This window comes from Camelus dromedarius, chromosome 3 (genome assembly GCF_036321535.1).
Source record: "Camelus dromedarius isolate mCamDro1 chromosome 3, mCamDro1.pat, whole genome shotgun sequence".
Taxonomy (NCBI): Eukaryota; Metazoa; Chordata; class Mammalia; order Artiodactyla; family Camelidae; genus Camelus; species Camelus dromedarius.
In genome coordinates this window covers 103605742-103630186 of record NC_087438.1, presented here as the reverse complement: position 1 = coordinate 103630186, position 24445 = coordinate 103605742, and the positions used below count along the sequence as shown (strand labels likewise).

General features: G+C 44.3%; 2 protein-coding genes across 3 annotated transcripts in view; one reads left to right on the top strand and one right to left on the bottom strand.

Annotated features, from left to right (window-relative positions):
• The window catches only part of DPYSL3 (dihydropyrimidinase like 3), a 104774-nt gene extending 103793 nt beyond the window's left edge, over positions 1-981 (top strand). For both annotated transcript variants that reach the window (XM_010990341.3, XM_031449289.2), the window contains exon 14: positions 233-981. In XM_010990341.3, coding sequence (XP_010988643.1) covers positions 233-321 — 89 coding nt within the window. In that variant the 3' untranslated portion in view covers positions 322-981. The remainder of the gene's footprint in view (positions 1-232) is intronic.
• Positions 982-5827: 4846 nt separating this feature from the next.
• Positions 5828-24445, bottom strand: part of STK32A (serine/threonine kinase 32A) — a 115903-nt gene continuing 97285 nt past the window's right edge. Inside the window, exons 9-13 of the mRNA XM_031449290.2 lie at positions 19672-19788; positions 17236-17361; positions 15768-15896; positions 10019-10083; positions 5828-9645 (exon numbers count right to left, since the gene is read on the bottom strand). Coding sequence (XP_031305150.1) covers positions 9552-9645; positions 10019-10083; positions 15768-15896; positions 17236-17361; positions 19672-19788 — 531 coding nt within the window. The 3' untranslated portion in view covers positions 5828-9551. The remainder of the gene's footprint in view (positions 9646-10018; positions 10084-15767; positions 15897-17235; positions 17362-19671; positions 19789-24445) is intronic.

Here is a 24445-nt window from a genome sequence, read left to right as displayed (position 1 = left end):
TTTTCTTACTATCATTGTGATGATGCCGAGAGTCCAGTGAAATCCAGCAAGAACCTGACTTTTACTGGCAAAGTGTTGTTTTCAGGAAGGTGGGTATGGAAAGTCTGGAATACTGGGCAGACTGGAATGGGAGTTTCTTGGGAGATGAGCAAGGCACTTAATATCTCACACTCTTCAAATTAATCCAGTTTCTCTCTTGTCCACCCCACCCCCCTCCTTTTTTTTCTCTCAGGCACCCAAGTGGATGAGGGGGTCCGCTCGGCCAGCAAGCGCATCGTGGCGCCCCCCGGAGGCCGTTCTAACATCACATCCCTGAGTTAAGCGACCCCCCTCCCCAAAGAGAGGGGCAGAAGCAAGAAGAGATTCTTTTGAAGCCAAAATGGTACACCAATATTTAAGAAGGAAAGCGAATCCAAACAGTTTCGATCTAAAGAATCAACAAGCCTCAAGCCTTATGTTTCTCCAATGTTAAGCTCGCTTGCCTAGCTTTACGAATATTGCTTTGTTTTCTGTTTATGCATAGCCTTGATTTGTTTGCCGCCCCTCCTCCCATTTACAATGCATGCAATCAGACAGGCCACTAAGGTAAAAGAGTCTGCTATATAGTGTTGAGAGCGTGTGTAGTGCTGCATCTTACGACAAGGGGACCGACGAAGCTGGGACGTCAGGAAAATGAACAAAGGGGATGCCGGTCATTTGGGGTGCGCGGGTGGTGGGAGCCGAGAACCAGGCGGAGCTCGGAGGGGCTAGGGTAGGGTGTGTACGGGGGAGGCGGGTGGGTGAGCATAGGGGTCTCGTGTATTGTGTTGATGAAGTGCGTGTATTTCCGCGGAAGATGGCCCCTCGGGGCAGCCGTCACGCCATCACGGTCCCCCCGGGGTCTGCGGAGAAGACGGGAGACCCTCGGGTTCCAGAATTCATCACGTCCCCTCCTAGTAGGTTTTATTCCGTGGAACATTTTATTAAAACACCAAAACCCAATCGTTGCTTCCACCTGCTTGGTCTGCCGGTGGTGTTTGGTCGGGCCTCTTTTTCAGTGTTGCTTTCAAATACTTCTCTTTTCTTGGGCTGGGAAGGAAGAGGAGAGAGAGAAAGAACTTTCTCTTGCGCCTGCCCTCCCTGCCTCTTTGGTGCTCTTAAAAGGCAGCAGCTGGGAGCACAGCACGGGCCCAGGGGGAGGGGGAAGGGCAGCCGCGCTTAAATGACGCCTCCCACCAAACACGTGCTGGTGCTGGAGACCGCCCTCACCTCTCCCTGCAAACCGAGACAGGCAAGGCGCACTTGGCGTCACCGAGTTGGGGCTGGAGCTGAGATGGGCTTCTCTCGCCAGTGGTGAGTGATTCTCTTGATTTCCCAAGACCCAGGCGCCTCCATGATGAAATAGGATTTGTTGTTCTTACTGTTGAAAATTTGTTTTCTTGCGTGTTCCCTAACTTTTATTACTAATAGGGAACCTCAGTTTATACGGGAGTCCAGCAGGGATGTGGGAAAGCCAGTCTGGAGCAGAGGGAGTACATTCTGTGGCCTTGGTTCTGTTTCTCAATTCTGAACATCTGTTTCCCCTTCCCTTAGCATATCCTTTGGGAGAACTTTTTGTTTCAGTCCCAGAATCTCCCCAAACCTCCAGGTGAGTGGAAGGGACGGGCAGCCTTCCCGACATGATGCGTAAAGGACTTCAGCTTAAAGCGTTAGCATCCATCTTGTCTGTCAGGCCTGAATGTCCAATTCCCTGTACTACCACTTCCGAAAAGGCAGTTTTGGAGCAAGTTCTGTGAGCCTGGTGAGGATCTGTAGAGCCAGACGCCCATATGCAGGAAAAATATATTCAACCTGGGATCAGACTTCTGAGCTCAGGGGATCCGGCTGGTGGATCCTGTAACCCTGTGTACTAAGTACTTTCAAGAAAAAAACAGCTCTGAAACACCTTTCAAGTGCTGAGGAGAAGCTGCTACCTCTGCAGGTTTTAGTAAGTTGAGGATCAGAGAAAAGGGAACACGTAGCTAGAAAGGAATTTGGGAATAGCCAGAATTTCCCTAGGAAGCTAATTTCTGTTCTAATCATGAAAATGATGATTTCCCCTCATAAAAGGAGTCTTGGCTGTTTTTAAGGCTTTTTCATGGTGCCTTTATTTTAAAGGGAACTTAAGTGAAGGAGAGGATGTTACTCTTCATTTATAAATGAAAGATTTGGGGGCCTATGAATGACAGTTTTGCAGGCAGAGGGAGCTACTCAGATCCAAAGCACCTGTGTATATACCTCACTGGCTGGGCTGTGCTTCAGAATATGTTGCAGTACCAGCCACAACCACCAGAGGGAGGAAAAGGCACGTAAAGTACTCTTGTCCGAGCACCCATCATCGCGTGTCGTCTGCTGCTCTTACCCAGCCTCCGAGTCCAGCTCATCTTCCCATGACCTCTCTGCGCCATGAAAATAAATGGGCCGCGTTTCACGACCACATTGGTTGCCCTTGGGACTTCCGAATGGCACGTTCAGCCAGAACTTTATATTCTACATATTCTCCATGCTGTAGGGACAACCCCTACATGCCTTCATGATGGGCAACGTTACCCAGGAAGTCTCCCTTTCTTCACTTACTGTCAGGCACTTTCTAAGCATGGAAGTTCCTGAGAATTTCAAGAAAACTCCCCCTATTTTCTTGACTGTGATTTCTGGTTCCTTGTTACTTAAGTTAAAGTTTATATTCCAATGTGCCCTATTCTGTGAGACCCATCAGAGAGCCCTAGACAAAGAGTTTAGGAAGAGACCGTGGCGGCGAGTCACAGCCCTCTTGGAATTCCCTGGCATCTCACCCGGCGGTGGGGGGGCATGCATCTTCCGTCAGCCCCGAGCTTCCTTCTGCTGTCTCATCTCTTGGCCTGGCTCCACTCTGAATGCCCTGCCTTCCCCCTAAACCTTCTCACGTTGTTCCAACCCCAGCTGGCAGTCACCTGGGAGGGCCACCGTCTTGGGTAGCTGAGAAGGTAATAGTTGAACTGTTCCATCAGCCACCCCTCTTGAGATCTTTCTAAGTTTTCTAGAGATGGCGGGGTTGTAGTTATCCCCAAAATGGGTTTCCTCAAAGTCCAGTCAGCCTATGGCCTTTTTCTTCATGATTCCACCCACAGAGTCATGCTCTGCTCCAAGGCCTCGATCCCAAGCCTGGACTTGGTTCACCCTGAGGAAGCCCTTCCCAACAGCTTCCTGCCACAAGCTTCCCAGGCCATTCCCCTGGAGAACTCCAGCTCGAGTCCCCACGTCCACCTGGGCTGTCCCGGGCAGCCAGCATTCCTTGTAAGTTCCCTCCTTGGAGATGGTGTGTGGGTGTTCAGTCCTGTGTCTGGTGAATATGGACAGACGGTAATCTCCCCGTGATCTGTGGTAGCTGTGAGGCGGCTCTGAAGCGTGAAGAGCTCTTTGGTTTGAACCGTGAAAAAAAACCTGTGTCTTGAGTTTAGCTGAGATTAAGAAGAAAAAAAAATTCATCAAGTGACTGTTACTGTAAACCTGGTTATTAAAATAACTATGAAACTGCAGCTGTCGTCCTCAAGCCTCCTTCCGTGTGTGACGTGCCCTTCTTCCTAAACTGTGACAGTTGCACGACAGAACTGACAGGGTTAGTAAGAGGGGCGGCTCTGATGCAAACAGTTACGCTGAGAAAATCTGGGGACTTTGTCTTTTCAGTTCAGCTTGAGTTTTGGCCTCAGAGTTAGATGACCATTATTGAAACTGTGGGAAATAACTAGAATTATTTTTAAAGAGTCGTCAAATTTAGTATTGATGTAAAAAATCATTGCCATTTGGGATAAATCTAGTTGAGTACAGAACAGATCCTGAAGTCTTTGTTTGTTTTTGGTCATCTCCTTAAAGTGCTTTCTGCTTCTTCCTAAAAGCCTGGACTTTGGGAAAATTCAAACTAAGCATGTTCCAAAGTATATTCTTTAGCAGACTGTTTCTAAGCAGTCTAATGAGTGTGGAAAAGGATTATTTACTATGTCTGCTCCTCTGAGAGATTTAAAGTACATTTTCTCAGGTTAAAGGATCTGTTTTGTAAGTCTTTCAATATTTGTCTAGCTCACAGTTATCAAGCTTTTTTTGACTACTGAACCGTTCTGTATCATCTTTTAAACTTTCCACTAGACCTGTTAAGACTAAACCCTTTTGGGGTTAACACTCCTGGATCCAGTTACAATTGATGTGGGACATTTTTCTTTGCAAATGTTAGACTCGTGTAGGCAAAGACAGTTTTTTGGAAAGGGTTTTTTAAAGTCTGGTGTTTTAAAGTCTGGTGTAACTGAGAACTTGAGGGATAGATTTGGGTAGACTTAAGCATAGCTGGATGGAGAACATTGTTTCTTTCCATCTCTGAGCCCTGCTTGCTTTTAGTAAGTGCCTCGCTCTTGGGAAAGCTCTTTCCAGGTAGGAGCAAAACTGGCCATCAGCATCTCCAGGCTTGCATTTTACCTATTTAGCAACTTCAGGGGGAGAGAGGCTCCCTCAGCAGTGCCAGCCAAGGAGGCTGATTCTGATTGGTCCAGCTTGGTCACATGCTCACCACTGTCCTAGTCGCTGTGGCCCTGGAGATGGGGCTAATTGGCCACACCTGGGCACATGCCCCACCCCTGAGCCACTGAACCACGTGGACTCTTAATGCAAATTAAGTCAATCTGATCCCAGCAGAAGAGGACGTGGATGGTGGGCAGGCAAAAAGAGCAGGTGGCCACGGCTCCAGTCGCAAGCCTGCAGAGCACGAGTGCTTTGCTCAGCAAAGTATCTGCATGTAGTTTGGGGCAGGCAGAGAAGGGGATCAGGGGTGGTCATTTCTGACAAATTGTTTTTCTGTGTGAACCCCCCTTGGTTTGGCAGCACAATGCTGTCAGTACAGGAGCACAGAAACCACCTCAGATGCTGCTCTGAGCATATAAAGAATTATTTCAGTTTGACCCCAGTTTTGGTGATTAATAAGCTTTGGCCCGTGGTCTCCTTTTGTGACTCAAACTTAGAATGGACGAAACACCTCTCTGCTCGGGACCAGGGTGGCAGCCGAGCCCTGCTTAGGGTTAGCATGGTGTTAAGGGCGTGGTCAGTGCTTGAAAAGAGCTCAGCCTGCAGGGCTCTCAAGGAGATGAAGCAGTTTTTAAGCTGGTGAATCTCACACGTTGACTTCCACACTTCTGCGGACTGGAGGTATTCAGGGCTGAGTCACGGCAGCCGGTGGGGAGTGAGAACACGGAATAGGAACAACAAGGTCTGTCTGGTTTCAAAGAGCTTTTCGGATCAATGTTGCTACCATCAAGCTATCACTCGGGGAACACCAACCGTGAGCAGGAAATGGGATGACAGGGCCAGAGCAACCTGCAGAAACGAGATCACATCCTTAGGGCTGACATTCCTCAGAACGGAAAGAGGTCTAGAGGGCGCTGAGAACATGACAGGAAACTTAACGTGACCTGGACAACAAAACACTCAGCGTGCAGGACTTCAGAGCCCCCGAGACCCACAAGTACCTATCACCAGACTCAGCTGGCCTGCTGGCTGCTAAGCTATTGTGGGTCCAAGAGGCGGTGAGGTGGTTGGAAGTTCCCTTGATTCTCCCCTAAAGAAGTTGCTTCTGGCTGCAAGAGTACAGAGCTGTCGTTACCCTCCTGTCCCAGGTTATGGGCCTTGGAATACCCACCTGCTGCTTGTGTGCGCGAAACAGGACAGGACCAAGACGTTGAGGGTTAGGAAAGCGGAGTGCTGCAAAACAGGTGCGTGGACTGCCGTGGCCTTCAGGTCACGGTGAGAGGGCAGATCCAGGATTCTGGGCTGTGCTTCCTTAGGTGTGAATACTAGAGGGGTCAGGATTTCAGTTTTCTTACGTTGTTTCAGCTGGACTGTGATGCATTGCGTTCTTGAACAGTTGACACCAGCTTGTCTCTTGTCTTCTTCACAGCAAGAAGTGGTGACTTTGGGAACCCATAACCCTACCCCTAGGGGACATGATTTTACACACACACACACACACACACACACACACACACACACACACAAAACGCTGACAAAGAAGGGTCAGTGGCTCACTGTGTACAGAAGACGCTTTAATACACGCAGGCGCAATGACAGCTCAGCAGAAGCACGTATTTCCCATCCAAGGGCTGCCCGTTCGCAACAGCACACATAACTGGAGTTTGGATTTTTCACATCACTGTTTTGTTTGTATGACACATTGAGATTGTAAGAAACAGGAATCACAGGCAGACGGAGTTTCTAGGGAACAGGGATTTGTGTCGACAGAATGCAAACACCAAAACAACTCAACTGTGTTCTTCATGCTTTTCATTCAGCTTTTGAAGCATTAAAGCCGTCGCATTACTGCATCAGCCAAAAGCAGCAACACTAGTCCCTGTGAGCTCTGTGACCCACTCTTTCTCCCCGTGTTAATTATTCATCCGTACAGTCTAGAAAAACCATGACGATAGTCTAGTTGTTTCTGTCCCATCAGAAGCAGCCTAACCACTCAGTAGTTACATTACTCTAATTAATTGAGCAATGCTGTGTGCAGTTTGACATTGATTCCTGCCCCAGCAATGCCCTCGGCTAAAACCAGTGCTGCCATCTGGGCTGGAGGCCATTCGCAGAGTATTACCTTCCATGGAGTTTGGGTCATGGTCAGGGTCCCAGGGCCACCCCACCACCCATTTGCAGTCCCTGTGAATGCGCGGGGGTGGGCGGCCCCACTGCAGCGCCAGAGCATTTGAACCAGGAAGCTCCTGGTCTTCAAAACCTGCTCAGACTTTTCAGATGCTCCACACAGGTAAAGGAGGGAGCTGTGAGGAGAGAGAGTTTCCAGAAATACCAGACAAAAGGATGTAAGAACCACCCTGTTTTCTAAAATTCTTAGGCCCGAGCCTTGGTTGTCACAAGCCTTGGTGAGTTATGTTCCACCCAGCGGGGTAGTAAATTTTAGCCCAAGTTGCAGCATTAACCAAAGGATCTGATTTCGACAACTAGCAATCACAGTAAGGATTTAGGGATCCTTTTATTTTTTAGAAAAATTTTTGTCCTGCTGCCCAAAATGTCCAGTGGTGGGAGGTGCTTAGAATCAGCTGTTCTCCACCGACAGCTGTAATGATGCAGCTTTTCTAACTTGAAACAAACACATTGTGGGTCTGTGGTCTGATTAGGACTGGAAATCACTCTTCTCTCTGAGGCTGTGCTCTGTCAGTGCACCCATGGTTCCTGAAAACCCGTAAAGGTGCCTTAGACATAGAAGCAGGTCATTGGAAGTAGAAACTAGGGATTCAACCTACAGAGGCTGTATTGGGTTCCTATCCCATTATAAACTGGAGATGTGAAACAGAGCAGAGGATTAACTCCCATCCCAGTGGAGATCCTACCAATCCCACTGCACTTGGGTGTTTCCTAAAGTCTCTCCTTTGGGATGATACATACAAGGTCATAGCAAGAGGAGGAGCCAGATGTCTGTCTGGAGCGATGAGTCAACAGCACATCAGAGCTTGAATTGAAACAAATGAAAGACGGAAGTTGGTTAACACACAAGTGGCCACTGACACTCCTGGTTACCAGCCCGGAGCAGGATCTGGTCACCTCCTTATAGCTCTTCTCAACCCATCCCTCCACTTTGGGAAACTGAGTCAGAGTATATACTGTTTGGAGGAAAATCAGCACAGACAAATAATGCAAGAGAAATGTAGAGAAAAGGAATTAAACAACACAAGAGCTGGTGTTTACTTCTTAACAAAAATATGGTTACTCTTAAAGAGGCACTGTTTCACAGCTCTTCAAGGCCAGAAGCTCTGGGCCTATGAGTTGAGCGAGGAGAAAACCATAAATGCTGAGTTAAAGTTCCGCACTGGTTTTCTCCCCCTTTTTGGTTGCCCCACTGCAACCTCCCTTCTGGGAAAGTCCTTTGTAGCTGGCGGCCGCTTCTGTTACTTCTGCCCATTTCCACCTGGCTGGTTTCTCAACTGGGTGCCAGTCTGGTCTCCTGTGTTGCCAGCTGACTGCCATCTCGGTGAGGCCCGTCCTCTGCATAAGTAAGGATGAGGTGAGGTGATCTGAGTGGCCAAGAGTCAGCCCCTCATTGTCCCCGTTCATTCTGGACCACTCAGCAGCACCTGCAGGTTGCCAAGAAGAGTTTCTCTGCAAAGATCTGGGCATCAGGGGAGTGGAGTGAACATGCCTCACTTGGGTGAATTAAACTTTGTGTTCAGCAAATACATAAATAAAACAGAAAGAAAAAGAGTGAATATCAAGCCGATTTTAAATAAGCAATCCTGCCCGCCACCCTCGTCGTAAGTGCAAGTCAGTACTGCTGCTCCCTTAGTCAGCCTCCATGACCTTGGACCTCTCAGAGGTGTGCGGAATCCGTGGTTCCAGGTGTGGGTCCAGTCTCTGTAAGTGTGTACAATCTCTTCATCATTTTAGTTCACCTGGAGTCAGCCAAAAATGAGACCATACATTAAAGACATAACGAACCCCCCAAAATGACCCATTTCATTAGCCAAGGGTCTCGTGATACTGGGCTTCTTTCAGAAAAGATACTCACTCTATGTTATGTATAATTAAAAGGATTTTTCAAGGGTAAATTTTACTATGGTCCCAAATTCCCCTCATGCTCTAACTTAGACTGTAACTCCTGGGTAAGGTACACCCTCGGTGTACTACAGGGCGGCCATGCTTTCAGCGTGGTGATATTCTTTTCTGATCCTCTCCAGACACAGGTCTCTGACAGTCTTAAGGGGACAACTAGCTCTCAAGAAACATGCTTCTAGAAGAAGGCAAATGGTGTGCTAATAAATATTCCACAACTGGCTTGCTCAGAAGGGGAAAGAAAAAAGCCCTGATTGGTAGCATGTCAGTTTCCGTGGTATAAATACTTCCGCCGTCACCAATTTCAGCCTCCCCACTTCATATCCCTGTGCAGGGAACTGGAACAGATGTGCATGGCCGGCTCTTTATGAGCTGATACAAGCTGCTGTGGTGTCCTGACCCCAGCACACGACTGGAAGGTCCTCAAAAATCTGTGTCACTGCTAATCTCGTCCTACTCATTTCTCCTTGAATGGATTCCTTACTCCTGTTCAGTTGGGTTTGGGGATTCTGATCTCTGTGAAGTTTTCTAGCTCTGAAGAGCCTTGCCCCATCACCGACCTCTGTCCATTTGTCACAGTGTAATTCAAAGGAGTGGAAAAATAAATCTACATCCAAATCTTCCTTTCAAAATAAAAACAAAGGCTGTTTAGAAGAACAGGATGATGGGAGTAGAAGTCAGAGTCGAGCTCTAGTTTTAACCTCTCATGTCAGAGGAATAAACTGAAGCAGAGAAAGCAGTTCAGTGACTTGCTCAAGGTCACACAGTGGAGACACGAGTTCCCAGGAGCCCAGGGACTCGTCACTGTATCCCGCTGCCCCCTTCCAAAGGTATTCATTCAGTGTCTCAGGTGTGTGAGGTGTGGAGAGGTGAGAATTACTGTCAGCTCCTCCTGACGTGGAAATCAGAAGCTCCTGGCCCAAGGTGCCAGGAAATGTCCCAAGAAGAAGATGTTGACTTCACAGGTGGTTATTCCAGCCATCCTCTTCCTGGGGGTCTTTGGTTTGTTCCAAGGCTACATTTGCTTGTCTTTTATTAAAATCCCTTTTTACTCTTAAAAGGAAAAAAAAAAAATAAGGTGGGTTTATTCACTGAAGTAAAAAAGATACAAGCTTTTGAAATGACAGCATTAAGCCCAGCAATTTATAAAGAGGCATGAGCCAGGGTAACCTTAAAAAACACTGATTTTAAATATTTGTAATTCCCCATTCTTCTGCCCTTCCCATCAACAGAAACCTGAAGCCAAGCTATTTTATCTGTTACAATTTTTGAAATCTCTTACAAGAAAAGGTTTCTGAATTTTCCAGATTTCCTGCATCATTTTTGTGATGAGAAAGAATAAAAAATACATTAAAGCTTTGCAAGTAAAATCTGGCTGAAACACTCCATCATCGGCTGAGCAGCTCTTCTTCTGTGAGTTACTTACTTTTCTCTGTTGAAAATGATGAACTCCTTCTGGACAGATTCGAGGTGACTTTGAAGAGCGCACGTCTTCCAGGTGAACATTGGAAAGAAGGAAAGAGGTATAGCTAGCAGACCATAAAGACCGCCAAACAGCCAATCACCTATTGAATGTCTGTTAACTGAGTGGCCCAACCGATGAAGACCAATGTATCTTGTGCGTGGATGGTATCTGAAAGTTTACTGCAGGAGGGAGACCCCAACCAGATTAACAGAGGGGCAAATAACAGGAAAGAAACCGAGGAGAAGATATGTCAGCTCTCTGCTCCCCACAATGAGGCAGCAAGGAAGACCTGGGTCAGGGCTTCTCAGCTTAATGTCTTTTAGCTGTTGAGCCCGAGAAGAAACCACAGCTTCAAGGCAGGTGGGGACCAGGGTTTACGGAGTTGGCCACCTACTTGCTTCTCATCTCCGGGCCCTCATGTGAAAGGTTTGGGCGTTCTGAAACCAAGTCCCCTAAAACCGAGTTCCCCTGCCAAATGTATGGTTAACCTCTCTATCCAAACTTTAGTCCCTTTTCTTGTCCTGCCCCTGTTCCCCTCAGGATTGAGGGGTATCAAAGAGAAAGAGGGACTGAAACTGAGCAGGACCCTGTGGGGCTTTCCCAGGTCCAAAAGTCCCTCTGTCCCCAGTTTCTTGTTTGTAGGAAAAAAAAAAAAAAGGCTTTAGTCTCCTAGGCCTTCCTCAAATTCCAAAGGGCAGGCTTAAGCTGTTAACAGTTAGGGTGACAGAGTCACAGGACTCCTAGGTCCTTCTGCAAGGATACAGATAACAACCTGATGCATACCTTTGAGTTGTTCTGCAGAAACTAAGACACCTCCCCCCCCCACACCAGTGGAGGATGGTGACTGCGTGCTGACCACAAGCACTAGACCCCAGACTGGTTGGAACCAGAAAGTTGAGATCCCTGAAACATCACTCTGTTATCTCACCACCAACCAATGAGAAGAAAGTCCAGGAGCTGATCATGTGTCCTATGACCCTCTCCCCTAACCCTGTCTTTAAACACTCTTGCCTGAATGCCATCAGGGAGCTTGGGTCTTTTGAGTACAAGTGGCCCGTTCTCCTTGCTTGGCCCGTGTATTAAACTTTCTCTGCTCCCAACTCTGATGCTTAGGTTGGTTTGGCTTCACTGTGCATCCAGCACACAAACTTGGGTTCAACAACAACAACAACAAACTTGGATTTAATGAATATCCTACAAATGTGTCTTCACACTGAATTCTGCTGGAACGTTCCCCTCAACAGCTGCACTGGGGTCGATTAACTACACTTCAGTTGCAGAGAGCGGCCTTCTTCATTGGTGACTTTCTCATTGATTTGCAAAGCATTAGCTTTGACACTTCGCTGCCTGGCTGTCAATATCTTTTGATGACTTTTCTGTCATAATGAGAAAGTTTAACCTCAAAGAAAAAGGATGACAATCATCAGGCCCAGGACAATGTCAGCCCAGACCAAGTGTTTGAAAAGTCCACAACAGAATACTCCCAAATTACTTCTGATGAATGCCACTCTTCTCTAGGGGGGGAAAATCATTCATTCATTTGGGTTTTAAATCCAGGAATTTGAAAATCCTAAGTCCTCAAGTACTGGAGAGTTTTTTTTCTTTTCCTGAACAAACATTTAAGGGACAGGAGAATAAACTAAAAAAAAAGAGAAGGAATTTCAGAGAAGAGGGGAGGGGAGCAAAACAAAAGAAGGAAGATTCTACACCTCACTCTTACCCCCAGCTGGGGTACTCGGAACCCTGAGCGTTTCCAGGATTAGCCACGGGGACACGAAGCTACAGGGTAGACACGATCTGATAGAGCTTCTTGGAGCAGCAACTTTACACCAAGATTTTAGAAAAAAATATTATTTTCTTCTTTTGTTTCTATTTTTTTTTGTATTTAGAAAAAAATGTTTAACATTAAAATATTGCACAAAAAGAAAATATACAATGTTTTAACATACTTATATAATATTTTGTGTTTATATATTTTATATACCTGTGTTTATGTACACATTATATATGTATTTCTATACATTTTAGAAATACATAAAATGTGTATATAATATAAACATATATAAGTATATACATATATAAACATAAAATGTTATATAAACTATAACATGAAAAATATTTAAAATATTTTAACATTAAAAATCACGATGATAGTCAAATAAAATGCAGATGCCCACATGTGTTTTTCCTGTGTCACAGAACTCTGTTTTATTTAAACAAAGACGTGAAAGGCACACTCAGAGACGAGGCTGTGACACGGAACTGCAGACCCCACGAGCCCCGCCCCGGGCCCCGAAGGGCTCACAGGCAACACGTTCTGTTTCCTCTCCTTTGGGTGGAAAAGTGTAAGAAGCCCAGCTCCACGGACTAGTCAACAGGAGTGGCCAGAAACAGGGTGTGAGGGCAGGAGTGAGAGCAAACAGGATGGGGGGACTAGTGGTTCTTCTGTGACTAAGAAGGGAAGTGTTGGTTAAAAATCTTAGAATGTGTGTTTCAGGGATGAGAGAGAAAACAGTGATCAGACTGGTATCAGTGGAGATGGCTTCAGAAACGTCTGACGGGTTGAGAGCAGGGGGAGATCTCGGGAGGCAGAAACAGAGGACTTAGAGCATTTGCTCCTACAGCAGGCAGACTGGGTGGTGTGCCAGTCTTTTTGGTTCTTTAAAGGGGTTGACAAGCCGAGAGGGATTAAAGTGGAGAATATTCTGGAAGCAAAAAAACAACAGAGACATCTACGGTGAGCATGAACAAAAGCCACGGAGAAGAATGAAGTTAGAGGTCAGGGGGGAGGTGGAAACGTTAGCTATCTTGATTGTGGTGGTGGCTCCGTGGGTGTGTACCTCTATCAAAATGCATCCCGTTGCACATCTGAAATACGTGTAGTTTGCCGTACAGAAATCATGCCATTAAAGAAAAGGAGGAAGTAGAGTGGAAAAGTAAAACATAAAGCAGCTAAGTTTTGGCAGACACGTTACATGTTCTAATTGACTCAGATCAGTCTATGAAGTAGGTACTAATACTAACTCCGTTTTATAACTGAGGAAACCGAGACACAGGGGAAAGGAGAACCTTAGCTTTTACTCAATTTAATCACATGCTGGATTCTACAGCTTTGGGTGGTAACCTGAGTGGCACACCTGAAGAATGCTTAAAAATCCTGCTGCCCAGGCCACGCCCCCAGACTCAAATGAATGAATAAACATGATAATAATATAATCACTTGCTAAGACTGACCCTCACATTTTAAAATCCTTGAGTAGAGAGAAAGTGCTGTTTTGAGATTCACCATCTTTCTGATGCTTCTTTGGGGGAAGACTAACTCTTTGTTTTGAAGCAAAATCTTTTATTTTTAAACTGAGGCTCTAAGATTAGGAGAAATTGGAGTAAAATGGTGGCATAGGCAGCTCTGGGCTCCCACCCCTCAACTGAAACAGACAAATTCAAGCAGAAACTGTCACAGCCAACATCGTCAGAACTCTGGAAAGCAATCAAAGGTTTATAGCAACCAAACAAACACTGAATCAAGAAAGAAACAACTTAAAAATGGTTATGCATATTTTACCATGATAAAAAAAAGTTACAAACAAGATGAAACAAGCAAAAAGATTAAGAGGATGTAAACTCTGATTAAGTATGTAAAGACCTCTATGTCATGGGCAGAGCTGCTGCTTGGCGAGTGATTCTGAAGTTGATATGAGACCTGGGAGGAAGAGGAAACTGCTTTTTTTCTTTTGCTTAGTATTAGAAAATTCTGGGGGTTCTGTACTGTGGGTCAGTGGCTCATGGCCTTTTCCAGCAGGGGAGGGAGTTTGCCCCAAAACCGGGTGGCTGGATGCAGGTTGGAACTAGGACGGTGGAGGACCAAAGGGAGACGTCCCATGGGTGGAACTTGATTTTGTAATTCTAAGATCAGCAATGACCAGTTGACCAGTCGACACTGTTTAGTTTTAAACTTTTCTTCTTTTAATGAATTGATCAAAGACTTGTTGAGCCTCTACTGTATTAGAGGCACTCTTGGGGTACCATGAAGGCAATGTGGGTAAGACGGACCTGGTCCTCATCCACAAGAAGCGTTCACTTCAGTGGGCCAGAAAAAGAAACATAAACAAACATATAAATAAAACATTTATAAACCGTGTTAATGTTGCAAAGGAATAAAAAATAAGGGCTGAGAAGGAGAAAGATGGTGAGGGGACCTCATCTTCGCTACGGTGGCATTTAAGGAAGGGAGGAAACCCCTAACTGAAAATCCAAGAGGAGAACCTTTCAGGAAAAGAGTAGAACAAGTGCCCTGAAGAAGGACAAGACTTGCAGTGCTTGAGGGTCGGACACCTGCAGGGCCAGTGTGGCTGGAGAGATCTGAGTGAGTCAAGAATGGTCGAGTACAAGGATGGTGCCGGGAGAGGCAGACAGACCACGCGGAACACGGTAGGCATGGCAAAAAGTTACAAATTGCTATCATCTCTAACACTTCAGAAAACTTACAATACAGACAGTGTCTGTCTCTACATGTGGGGGCCTGTTAGTAGAGGAGTGAGGACAGGCAAGCTCTCCGGAGGCGTGGGCCTGGAGAAGCCAGCTGGTTATGGTATGAAGAACAGATCATTAGCAGGAAGAGGGTTGAAGTAAAAAACAACAGGCAAGAGGGGTTTGTGGCGCAGCTAAGCATTCCTCGGAGGGCCCTAGGAAACACTTATGGGTGGGAATCTGTCAAGAGGCCAGTTCTGTGGACAAGCAGGATGTGGACATTGGTTACTTGACCATTAAAGGGCACAGTGGCCCCTGAGGACTAGAGAAACTGGGGACAGTGAAGATTCACATTTGTTTGCACAGCTATTTTCATCACAAGAGTATGCATTCTTCCAGAACAGAGATGTCACTGAATGCAGGAATTACATCGCACCTTTATCTATTTTCAGCGTTGAGCACACAATGCGGCAGATAACAGGGATTCAATAAAAGTAGCCTAAATAAATGTATGGAGGGAGGGAGGGATAGATGATGTTCGTTGAGTGGGTACGGAGGTGGGTGGATGACAATGTGGATTAATGGATGACCGTTAGCAGCCAAGTGGATATTTATTCCTTCACCATCATTATAATACATAGAACCACATGTATAAAATCCTGCTGAGTCCCTGCGAGTTACTATACTAAAATCTGAGATCTTTAACTGATAGAGAATAATATCACCAGTTACAAAATTAATTTGTATCAGCCTGAGATCCAGCAGTAGTGCTCAACCACGTTGAGAATTCCGTATTTCTGTGAATAGATAGCACAAGATTTTGCTTCTGGCAAAGACCAGACACTCCCTCTAGGGCTGGCTGCTCCCGGTGACTCCTTGATGGGCGGGGGCCCAAAACAGCCCTGCCTGTACTCTGGGACCTGCCCACTGCCGCCCTTCTAGGGGTGGTCACCTGGCCCAGGCTTGGCCAATTAGAATCTCTCCTAGGAGACGGCAAATTTTAAAGGAGAGGACAACAAGTGAATCAAGTTAATGGCAGAGATCTGGGGGGGAAGGTTCAGGCTTGCAATATTGCTGGAGGCCCACAGAGCTGCCCTTTCAGAAGCGGGGGTGTCCAACCCCTCCTCAGATTCCCAAAGCAGCAAAATCAAGGTGCTGGGATGACCTCCCACCAGAAGCTCCCCCAATGAAATGCAGCAGCCGTGAAGAGCCCCAGGACCCTGAGTCCGAGAGGTCTGCTTACCTGGGAGGAGTCACATTTCCGCATCTCCTTCTCCTTCTTGGCCAGGCGCTTCTTCTTCTTGTGCAGAGGCTTGGACTCCAAAATCATTTCTTCGAGTTCAAAGGTGGGGTCGCAGTTCAGCCTGCCTTTCTGCAAGGAAGACAGGTTGGCTCGCTCTTTAGATTCCTGCATCTTTCTAAAAATAAAACTCGACCGAGTATGGAGACTAACCCTGAGTCCTGCGGGGGCAGTCCAAGAATAACAAGCTGGGATTCCCACTCGAAGTTTTTGATAATTTACTGCCAGCATTGTTTTTCATGTTCTTTGATTTTGTAATCTGTTTATTTTTCTGAACTCTCAAGAAGCCCTTCGTGAGTTAGAAAGAAGATCAAGTTATAATTACTTTTCTAAAGTTTGAACTTTGGGGCCATGTTTCTCCAAGTGGCTTCAACGGTGGATCAGAATCTCCCGAGTTGTTTGCTCAAATTCCCAGTTCCCCAACCAGACCTCCAGAATCAGTGCTTCCGAACGCCAGGGCCAGGAGACTGCATGTTTAATAAGCTCCCCAGATAATTCAGATTCACAAGTCAGTCAGAATCACACGGAAAAGGTCTCTCGAGGCCGCACTGATGGATGGCTCATGGCAGAGTGGGGCCAGGTGAGACCCCCCCCCACTGTGCCACATGCTCACCCCCAATTCCTCCCCGCTGCTTTCTCGCCACCTGTCACAGCATCTCCCTCTGCTCTTGGCACGTGAAGGATCACACCCACAGCAGACTCCTGGCTTGGGCTTAAGAACAGAAAACTGAATTGTCTAAGAGCTCATCATTCTGCCAGTCTTCCTACAACGGAACGCGTGGAATCAGGCTGTAGGGAGAGAGGAGCTAGAGGTCTCACTTGGCCCCTTGGAGGGAACTTCTGGATCTGGTTTTACCAGTGGGCTGCGGGAAGCCACAAATGTTTCTTGGCCAAGTACCTCCAGTGGGAATTACTTCCCTTTGGCTATTAGTCATAGTGAATATAGTTCCTGGCATAGACCTACCAGAGGTAGAGGGGTGAATGGTAGAAATAAATACCTCACCCCAATCCCAACAGCTTCCAGTCCTTGGATACTCCCAGAACTCCACGGATACCAATTTCTACATCTTGGGAATCAGAGAAAACTTTTTTTCTGTAATTAGCAGATTTCTGGAAATGACTATTTGTAGAATTAGGGCTTCTGTCCAGTGAAAGTAAGCCGCAAAAGGTCTAAGGAGCCAGCACTCCCGACACAGCCCTGCACTAGCGTCCCAGCTCGGCCGCTTGATAGCTGGGTGACGTTTGGTGGCCAGTTTGCCCTGTGTGTGCCTCAGTTTTCTCACCTGTAAAATGGGAATCTGGGCTGTCTTACAACACCTGCGTCCTTATCTAACGAGACCACGTGTATATCTGCACACAGAGTAATATGAGTTGGATGCGAGCTACTATGGATTTGTTAGGGTTGACTTACGTTAGGAGTAAATCCTGGAATGAGCCTCTTCTGCAAAACTGCGTCCCACTTCACATCACTCATGTACGGGAAATTCTGAATGTCAGACAAGTGAGAAAACCGTTGGTCTGGATTCAGTTCCAGAAGCTGCCGATGGAATACCAACAAGGTCATGAGGAAGGTCAAAAGTTAGAGGACAAAAAAATCTTAGACTCCCTACACATATTTTCAAGTGTAGGATTGGAGGATATAAGGCAGCATTCTCCTTCCCCAGCTGCATAAACAAGTTACACAGATGACAAGTGGTCAGAATGCACCGTAAGTTGGGTTTTGCAACGTGGCGAGTGAAAACAGCTTGTTCTACTGAGTCAAACCTGCCTTTGTTTCCTGATTCCTCTACTTACTAATGATGGGCAGGTCTGTTCTCTATTTCATAAGGCTTGGCTAGGATTAAATGAGGCCATGTCCATAAAGTGATGAAGAGGTCTGTTGTTATTAGGTGGAAAATGTGCATTGGTTTTTACAAATGAAATTCATTTCACACTAAAAATTGTAGCTGTTTTTACAGCTAATCAAAATATACTGGGGTTGACACAGATAAGATGTAACTAAGGTTATTGCTCTAGTTCTGGGTTTTAGGAACTAGGATTAGATTTTTTTTTCTCCCTTAACCACCCCAGAGCCAAGACCAATAGAATATATCACTCAAATGGGAAATACTAGTTCCACTTGAGAATGGGCTTGGGGGTGACAACTGTGGGTCATCAGGGTATATACTCTTGGGGGAAGAGGGCTGTGTTGAAACTAAGGAAAATTTGCTTATGGAAAATGACCCCCTATTCTTTAGCCTTGATATCACCAACAGCAATACCTCTATTCCAAAACAGGACACTTGACCCACAGACAAGGGACACAGGCTTTGAATCCTTAGCCCCCAAAGTGTTTTTCTTTGACTGACAACAACCTGTGCAGATTTTCTCTCTTCAGAAAAAAGCCACGCCCATCCTCTTGGGCTCCTTATTCTTTCTTTCACATAATCATTCAATACACATGACTGAGCTCTTGCTACCATTGTCCTTAATCATTCTGAACCTTGAAAATTTGATGGAAACGCTGGACCTCGTTAATTCAAATATCAAATGCTACCACCTGTCAGGCTCTGGGCTGGATGCTGAGGATACCTTGGTGAACAAGTCAGACGTGGGCCCTCCCCTGCGCAGCTTAGAGAACAACGGTCATTAGCCCAAGAACCACACATGTGCAATACAGAAGTTCAAACTGAAAAATACGATGAAGATTGCGCTACATGGGCTAACGAGAGAGGGAGGCTCTCCGGGGATGTGATATTTGAGCTGAGATCTAAAACTGTGTTTCTCAAACTATGCAGAAGGGCTAGGTATTTCTCTTTGTTTGTTTTGATTTCCAACCCACTGAAAATAATACATGGTCTTACTGTGCATAGCTAGTCTGGAACTCCACACTGTGTGCAACTTGTTTTTGGGGTTTGACATCAACCTATATAGGCTTGTACCCTGTTCAAGGAGACGTGCTTTGAGGTCTCAGCAGCATCAAATTCTACAGAAGTTTTCTGTGCTTCTCTCAATTCCTCTTCTGGCCATGGAGCTCTGGGAAGTAGTTTGTGGACCTGACCAGTCAGTAAATCACACTGAATAGTACTGATCTAAGGGAGGGAGTTGGAAGAGCTGGAAGAGCTGGGGAATGGGAGCACTGTTTGAGGCAGAGAGACTAGCATGTGCAAAGGCCCTGTGGTGAGAGACTGATGAATGAAGTTGGGGTTGGGGAGGGGAAAGAGAAGAGGAAAGATAGGGCAAAACAGTTTATTTATAGTCAAAGGGGGGACAAAAGTCCAAAATAAGACTTGACAGGTAGTTAGAACTTTTATACTATATAAATTATTTTGATCTGTATTCTAAGAACAACACAAAGACAATGAACTTTGCTTTGAACAGATCCCTGTGTTTATGGAGTGTGTAAAAGTGTGCAGGGGCAAACCAGTTATAAGGCAAGACTTGAATGCAGGAGGACTGGGACAGTAGCAGTGGAGGTGGAGAGAAGTGACAATGTCAAAAGATATTTAAAAGGTCAGCTATGAACGTGGTGGTGAGGAATGGTTTCTGGCTCTGGCTCGTGTAAGTGAGTGGATGGAAAGGTCAGTCACCGAAAGAGGGAACAGTGGAGAAAGTCCAGGAAATACAGACAGTTCAAGAACTCCATTTTGGGCAAGTGGAGTTTGAGATGTCTTTGGGACTTACAGGAGGACACGGGCCTTGCCTTAATGAAGTCATGCGTTTGAAAGCTGTTAGCGGCACAGCCCACTCTGGACACGTATATTATCATGACGGCTTCCAATATTGCACCTTAACTTCTAACCTCAAACCAGAGCACACGTGTCTGTATTTTAATCACTTCCTTTTGTCCTGCAATCTTCCTTCTTACCTTTTTAAGAAGTGACACCATTTCCTGTGACCAGGCAGAAGGGTAAGTCACAAGAGCCGTCTCAAACAGGTGTGCAATTTCCTTGCTGGAAGTGCTGGAGCGAATATGATACGGTCTCTTAAGGGGGAAAAGAAGTGAAACGAAATAGGAGGCTTCATTTTCATAGGGGAAAAGAAAAAAATTGTGCTTTGCAAATGTTTCCAAGCTGGTTTTCAACCAGTAAAATCTCAATGTCATTTTCATTTTTTTCTCAAAGAACAATTCAATTTATTTAAACAAAAACAGTTCAACCATTCATACCACCTCCCATCCCACCCCTCACCCTGTTTCTGGCAACCACCAATCTGTTCTCAGTATCTATGAGCTTGTATTGATGGATTGTCAATATTTTCAAATTCCTTTCAGTTGATTGTGGTGTTTGTGTTGCCATATGCAAATGCAGTCCACTGTTTCCAGACTTCCTACTTTATAAATAGGGTACCAGAGATCTATAGTTTCTTGTGAAATCTCAGAATTTTAAAAGTTGGTAATTCCTCTGTGTCAAAGGAAGCATTCCTATGGGCTAAATCCACCCTGAGATGCCAATTTGGAACTGTTTTGTAGGGTAGCTTATATAAGTACTCACATAAAATATTGGACTAATGCTCAGTAAATGGAAGTTTTTAAAAATGTTATTTAAGTGTTGTTTATAAAGAGATCCAGAGTTTTACCATATACACTTTTTTTTTTTTACCAAGTTCGGGATTGAAGGGTACCCAGAAAACTTCAAACCTAATCCATAAATTCCCAGTTCTATGGAGTAGGGTGGAGACTTTTATGATGAGGCAAAAGTATTTTTATTTCTGAAAGAACCAGGTTCTTCTTTTAATTTTGGAGAAAAGAAAGCAAAAAACAAACAACTGGTGGCTTTGTTATAGTTTTCACAGACATCCACTAGAGGGCAGCCTTTACCTGTGTTAATTTCTGTTTTTCTAAGTACTCGCGTTGGAATTGTCTCTCTGTATGTGAACTGTGAACTACTTAATGCCACAGATTATTCCATACATGCCTGCGGGACCTAGCACCTAGTAAGCTCTCATTACGTGTTTGTTGAATGAAAAAAATTTTAATATTAGATTAACCAACAATAAGACAGTTAACATGGATATGAGCATTTATCAAGAGCCTGGTTCTTTCAAGATACTTAATAAATGATTGTGGACCGATGAACTAAATTGGAAGAAATGGAGGAGTTACATTTTTTCCCTTGTTGTAGATCAGTATTAAAAGGTGATATAATGTAATTAAGTGTTTGAGCTCTGGAGGCAAAAGACTTTTGAGTGCTAACCTGGGCCACTCCATTTGGTTTTTTGTTTGTTATCATTTTCTTTTCTTTTTTCATTGAAATATAGTCAGTTTACAATGTTGTGTCAGTTTCTGATGTACAGCATAATGTTTCAGTCATACATATATGTACATATATTATTTTTCTTTATAAGTTACTAACAAGATATTGAATATAGTTCCCTGTGCTATACAGTAGAAACTTGGTGTTTATCTAATTTATATATAGTGGTTAGTATCTGAAAATCTTGAACTCCCAATTTATCTCTTCCCACTCCCTTTCCCCCAGGTAACCATAAGTTTGCTATGTCTGTGGGTCTGTTTCTGTTTTGTAGATGAGTTCATTAGTGTCTTCACTTTTTAGATTCCACATATGAGTGATATCATATGATGTTTTTCTTTCTGGTATTTCTTCACTTAGAATGCTGGATCACTCAGTTTGAGTTTCAGTTCCTCCATCTGTAAGATGAAGCTACTTCATCTGTAAAAATAAACTGCCTTAGGAGATTGTTGGGAAAATTAAATGACACATACATGTACAGTTCTCAGTAGAGTGGCTAATATACTGGAGAGATTTTTATCATTATTGACAGAAGGGTAAAAATGATGGTGGATATAAATGTAAATAGCGAACAGCAAGATGAGTCATGAGTCAGGCTGATGTGAAGGAAGGCTTAACTCTGCACATAGTATGGCAGCAGCAGCTGCTCAGGGAACCAGGAAGTGCGAGAGGCTGACTCCCGAAAAAGGAGACTGGCCAAATTTCATTATTTTATGCAAGGTCTAAAATCACTCACCATATATTTACTTCCTTCAAGACCGAACGAAGGACCATAGTTAATTCATTTGTCTCAGTAACGATACAGGAGAAGTAACCCTCGTAACTCAGCGTCCTAGGTGCACTGTCAGCATCCGCAGTGTTACTGACTGTTAGCTGGCTGAAGGGCGCCGTGGGTCACCATGTGTGGTTCACTGCGTGTTTACCATTAAGAGCTTGGGCCGGTTTGGCACACTCAAGCTTCTGAGGTTACAGGTGAGGGCACACATTTTTTTTTCTTTTTTTCAAATTTACTTCTTTAATTCCCTGATGTTTCTAAACCTGCCTCTGAGACATCTAAAAACACAAAATGCTTTGATAAACCACTAAATGAACTAATGAATGCCACAAGCAAATGGCTTCAGCATGTTGTGTTTTTTTTTCATTTACTTTAGAAGGCCATATGACTGAATTTAATATACATTTTAAATGCTCATCATCTGTCAACTTGCTAAAAAACAGTCAAATTGCCTTTGTCCTGTGCAATAACTTATTTTTCTAGTTCTAAAATTTAAAATCTATGTTAAGTCATCCACAACCACAACTGTATATTTGTTCATTTACTGAATATTTATGGAATGCCTGCGACGGTCCAGTACCTCTGCTTGGCATTGAGGATGCAATGAAGACAAGAGAGATGGGGCTTCTACACTGGTAGCACCTATAGTTCACTCAGTGAGACCGTGAATAGTTACAGAGACTGGACATGGACACACGGACACACACACGCATGGAATACATGCTATAAAGAAAAACCATAGTGTGCAATGACAGGATATATCAAATAATTCTAGGGCAGTGTATACATGAAGAATGAGAATATAAAGAATAAACAAGGTGGAAAAAGTAAAATGTTAGCCAGGACAAAGTGAGGTGTTGTGGTAACAGCCTTATTTCAGGGGTACAGAAGCAAAAGAGTTGCACCTAAAGGTGTACAATTAGTGCAAAACAACATGTACCTATCAGAAGCTAATATGGATAATACAGAACTAGAGACGATGTGGACCTTGCCTTTACAGTGGCGATGAGTGCTGGGACAAGAGGGATGACAGCAGTGTCAGGGCTAAGGGACCCATTCATCAAGACCACAGCCAAGCTCAGAGACCACAGGGATGTTCCAGGCACATTTCCCTTGAAAGCATGTATTTTTCTGTAAATTAACAATTTGTAAATTTGGAGGCAATTACTGTTTAGCACCCTTCTTCTGTAGTTTAGTTGTGTTGATGGTTGTAACTAAATACCTGCATTTCATTTCTTCTGATTGGCTATATTTTGAAACATAATTATGTGCAGCCTCGCTGGTGAGTCGTTGCTGGAATGTGTCAGAATTGATTTGCAGTGACTTGCTCCTCCATACTTTCAACCTGCATCTGTTAGGTACCCATTTAAAGTTAAATACTGTGGCTGATACTCAACTGTATAAAACACTTGCTTCACCTTTAATAAATGCACAGTCTAGTAATACAAAGGAGAGAAAAACTTAAAAATTGATATACCTGGAAGAATTTACAAGGGTAATAAATTTGCAAAATGGATTTAATCCTAAAAAATAAAATAGATTTAGGTATTCGATGTAGAAAGTTCTACATTTTATCTTAAGTGAAAAAAAAAATCACAACAGAAAGGTAGAGCACACGTCTATTTTTTTCTGAAACAACAACAATAATACTATATATGTGCGTGTATGTGAAAATAGATTATTCTCATAAAACAGAAAAGGTTCAGAAGTGAATACAGCAAGCTGTTCATTCTGGAATGATGAGACTGGAAGATCAAAGGAGGGTTTAATTTCTTTTTTTTTTTAAACACAGGTTTGTTTGTTTTTATTTGCAGGGGGAGGTAACTAGGTCTACTTATTAATCATTTTTTTTTTAATGGAGGTACTGGGGATTGAACCCAGGACCTCACACATGCTAAGCATGCACTCTACCACTTGAACTATATCCTCCCCTGGGGTTTAATTTCTTAATTGAAAATTTTCTTTGCTTTAGAGGATATGGTTGATGTTGACCTTCATTTCCATGCTTTTCTATATTTCCCAATAATGTTAAATAAGGAAAGGTCTTAAGAGAGTGAAAGTACATAAATATTTGGAAGGGATACAGGTCACTTTAGCAAGAGAGAGCAGAGAAAGTCTCTTTAGAGAAGGTGCTATGTTGTCCAGAGCCATAAAGAACAGGGAGGGTTTGAGTCTGAGAAAGGCCCTTCCTGCAAAAGAAACTTGGGGGCATCTAAAAGTCTGTTTCTTCCTTAGAAATGATCAGTATCCATTAGACAGAAGGCTTCTGCAAAGCTCTACAATTAAGACACATCCTTAACTTTATTCAAACTCAATGGAGCAATTTCCAAACTTATTCAAAGAATGATTTAAAAAAAATAAAAGACCAGGGTTTATCTGGAAATATCTTTATGGGCAGAGGAATAAGAGGAGAGAAGCCCCTTGGGATGCCTTGAGAGAGAAGCAAGTGCAGAGAGGCTGAAATGAGCTTGTCAGGAGTCAAGGTCATTCAGACTGAAGCAAAATCTGAAAAGTGAACCCGGTTCTAAAAGTCAAAGAACGCCAAGCTAAGGTATCTGAGGAGTGTGTGTGAGAATATGTGAGGCACTGGGGAGCAAAGCATTTTTTAAACATGA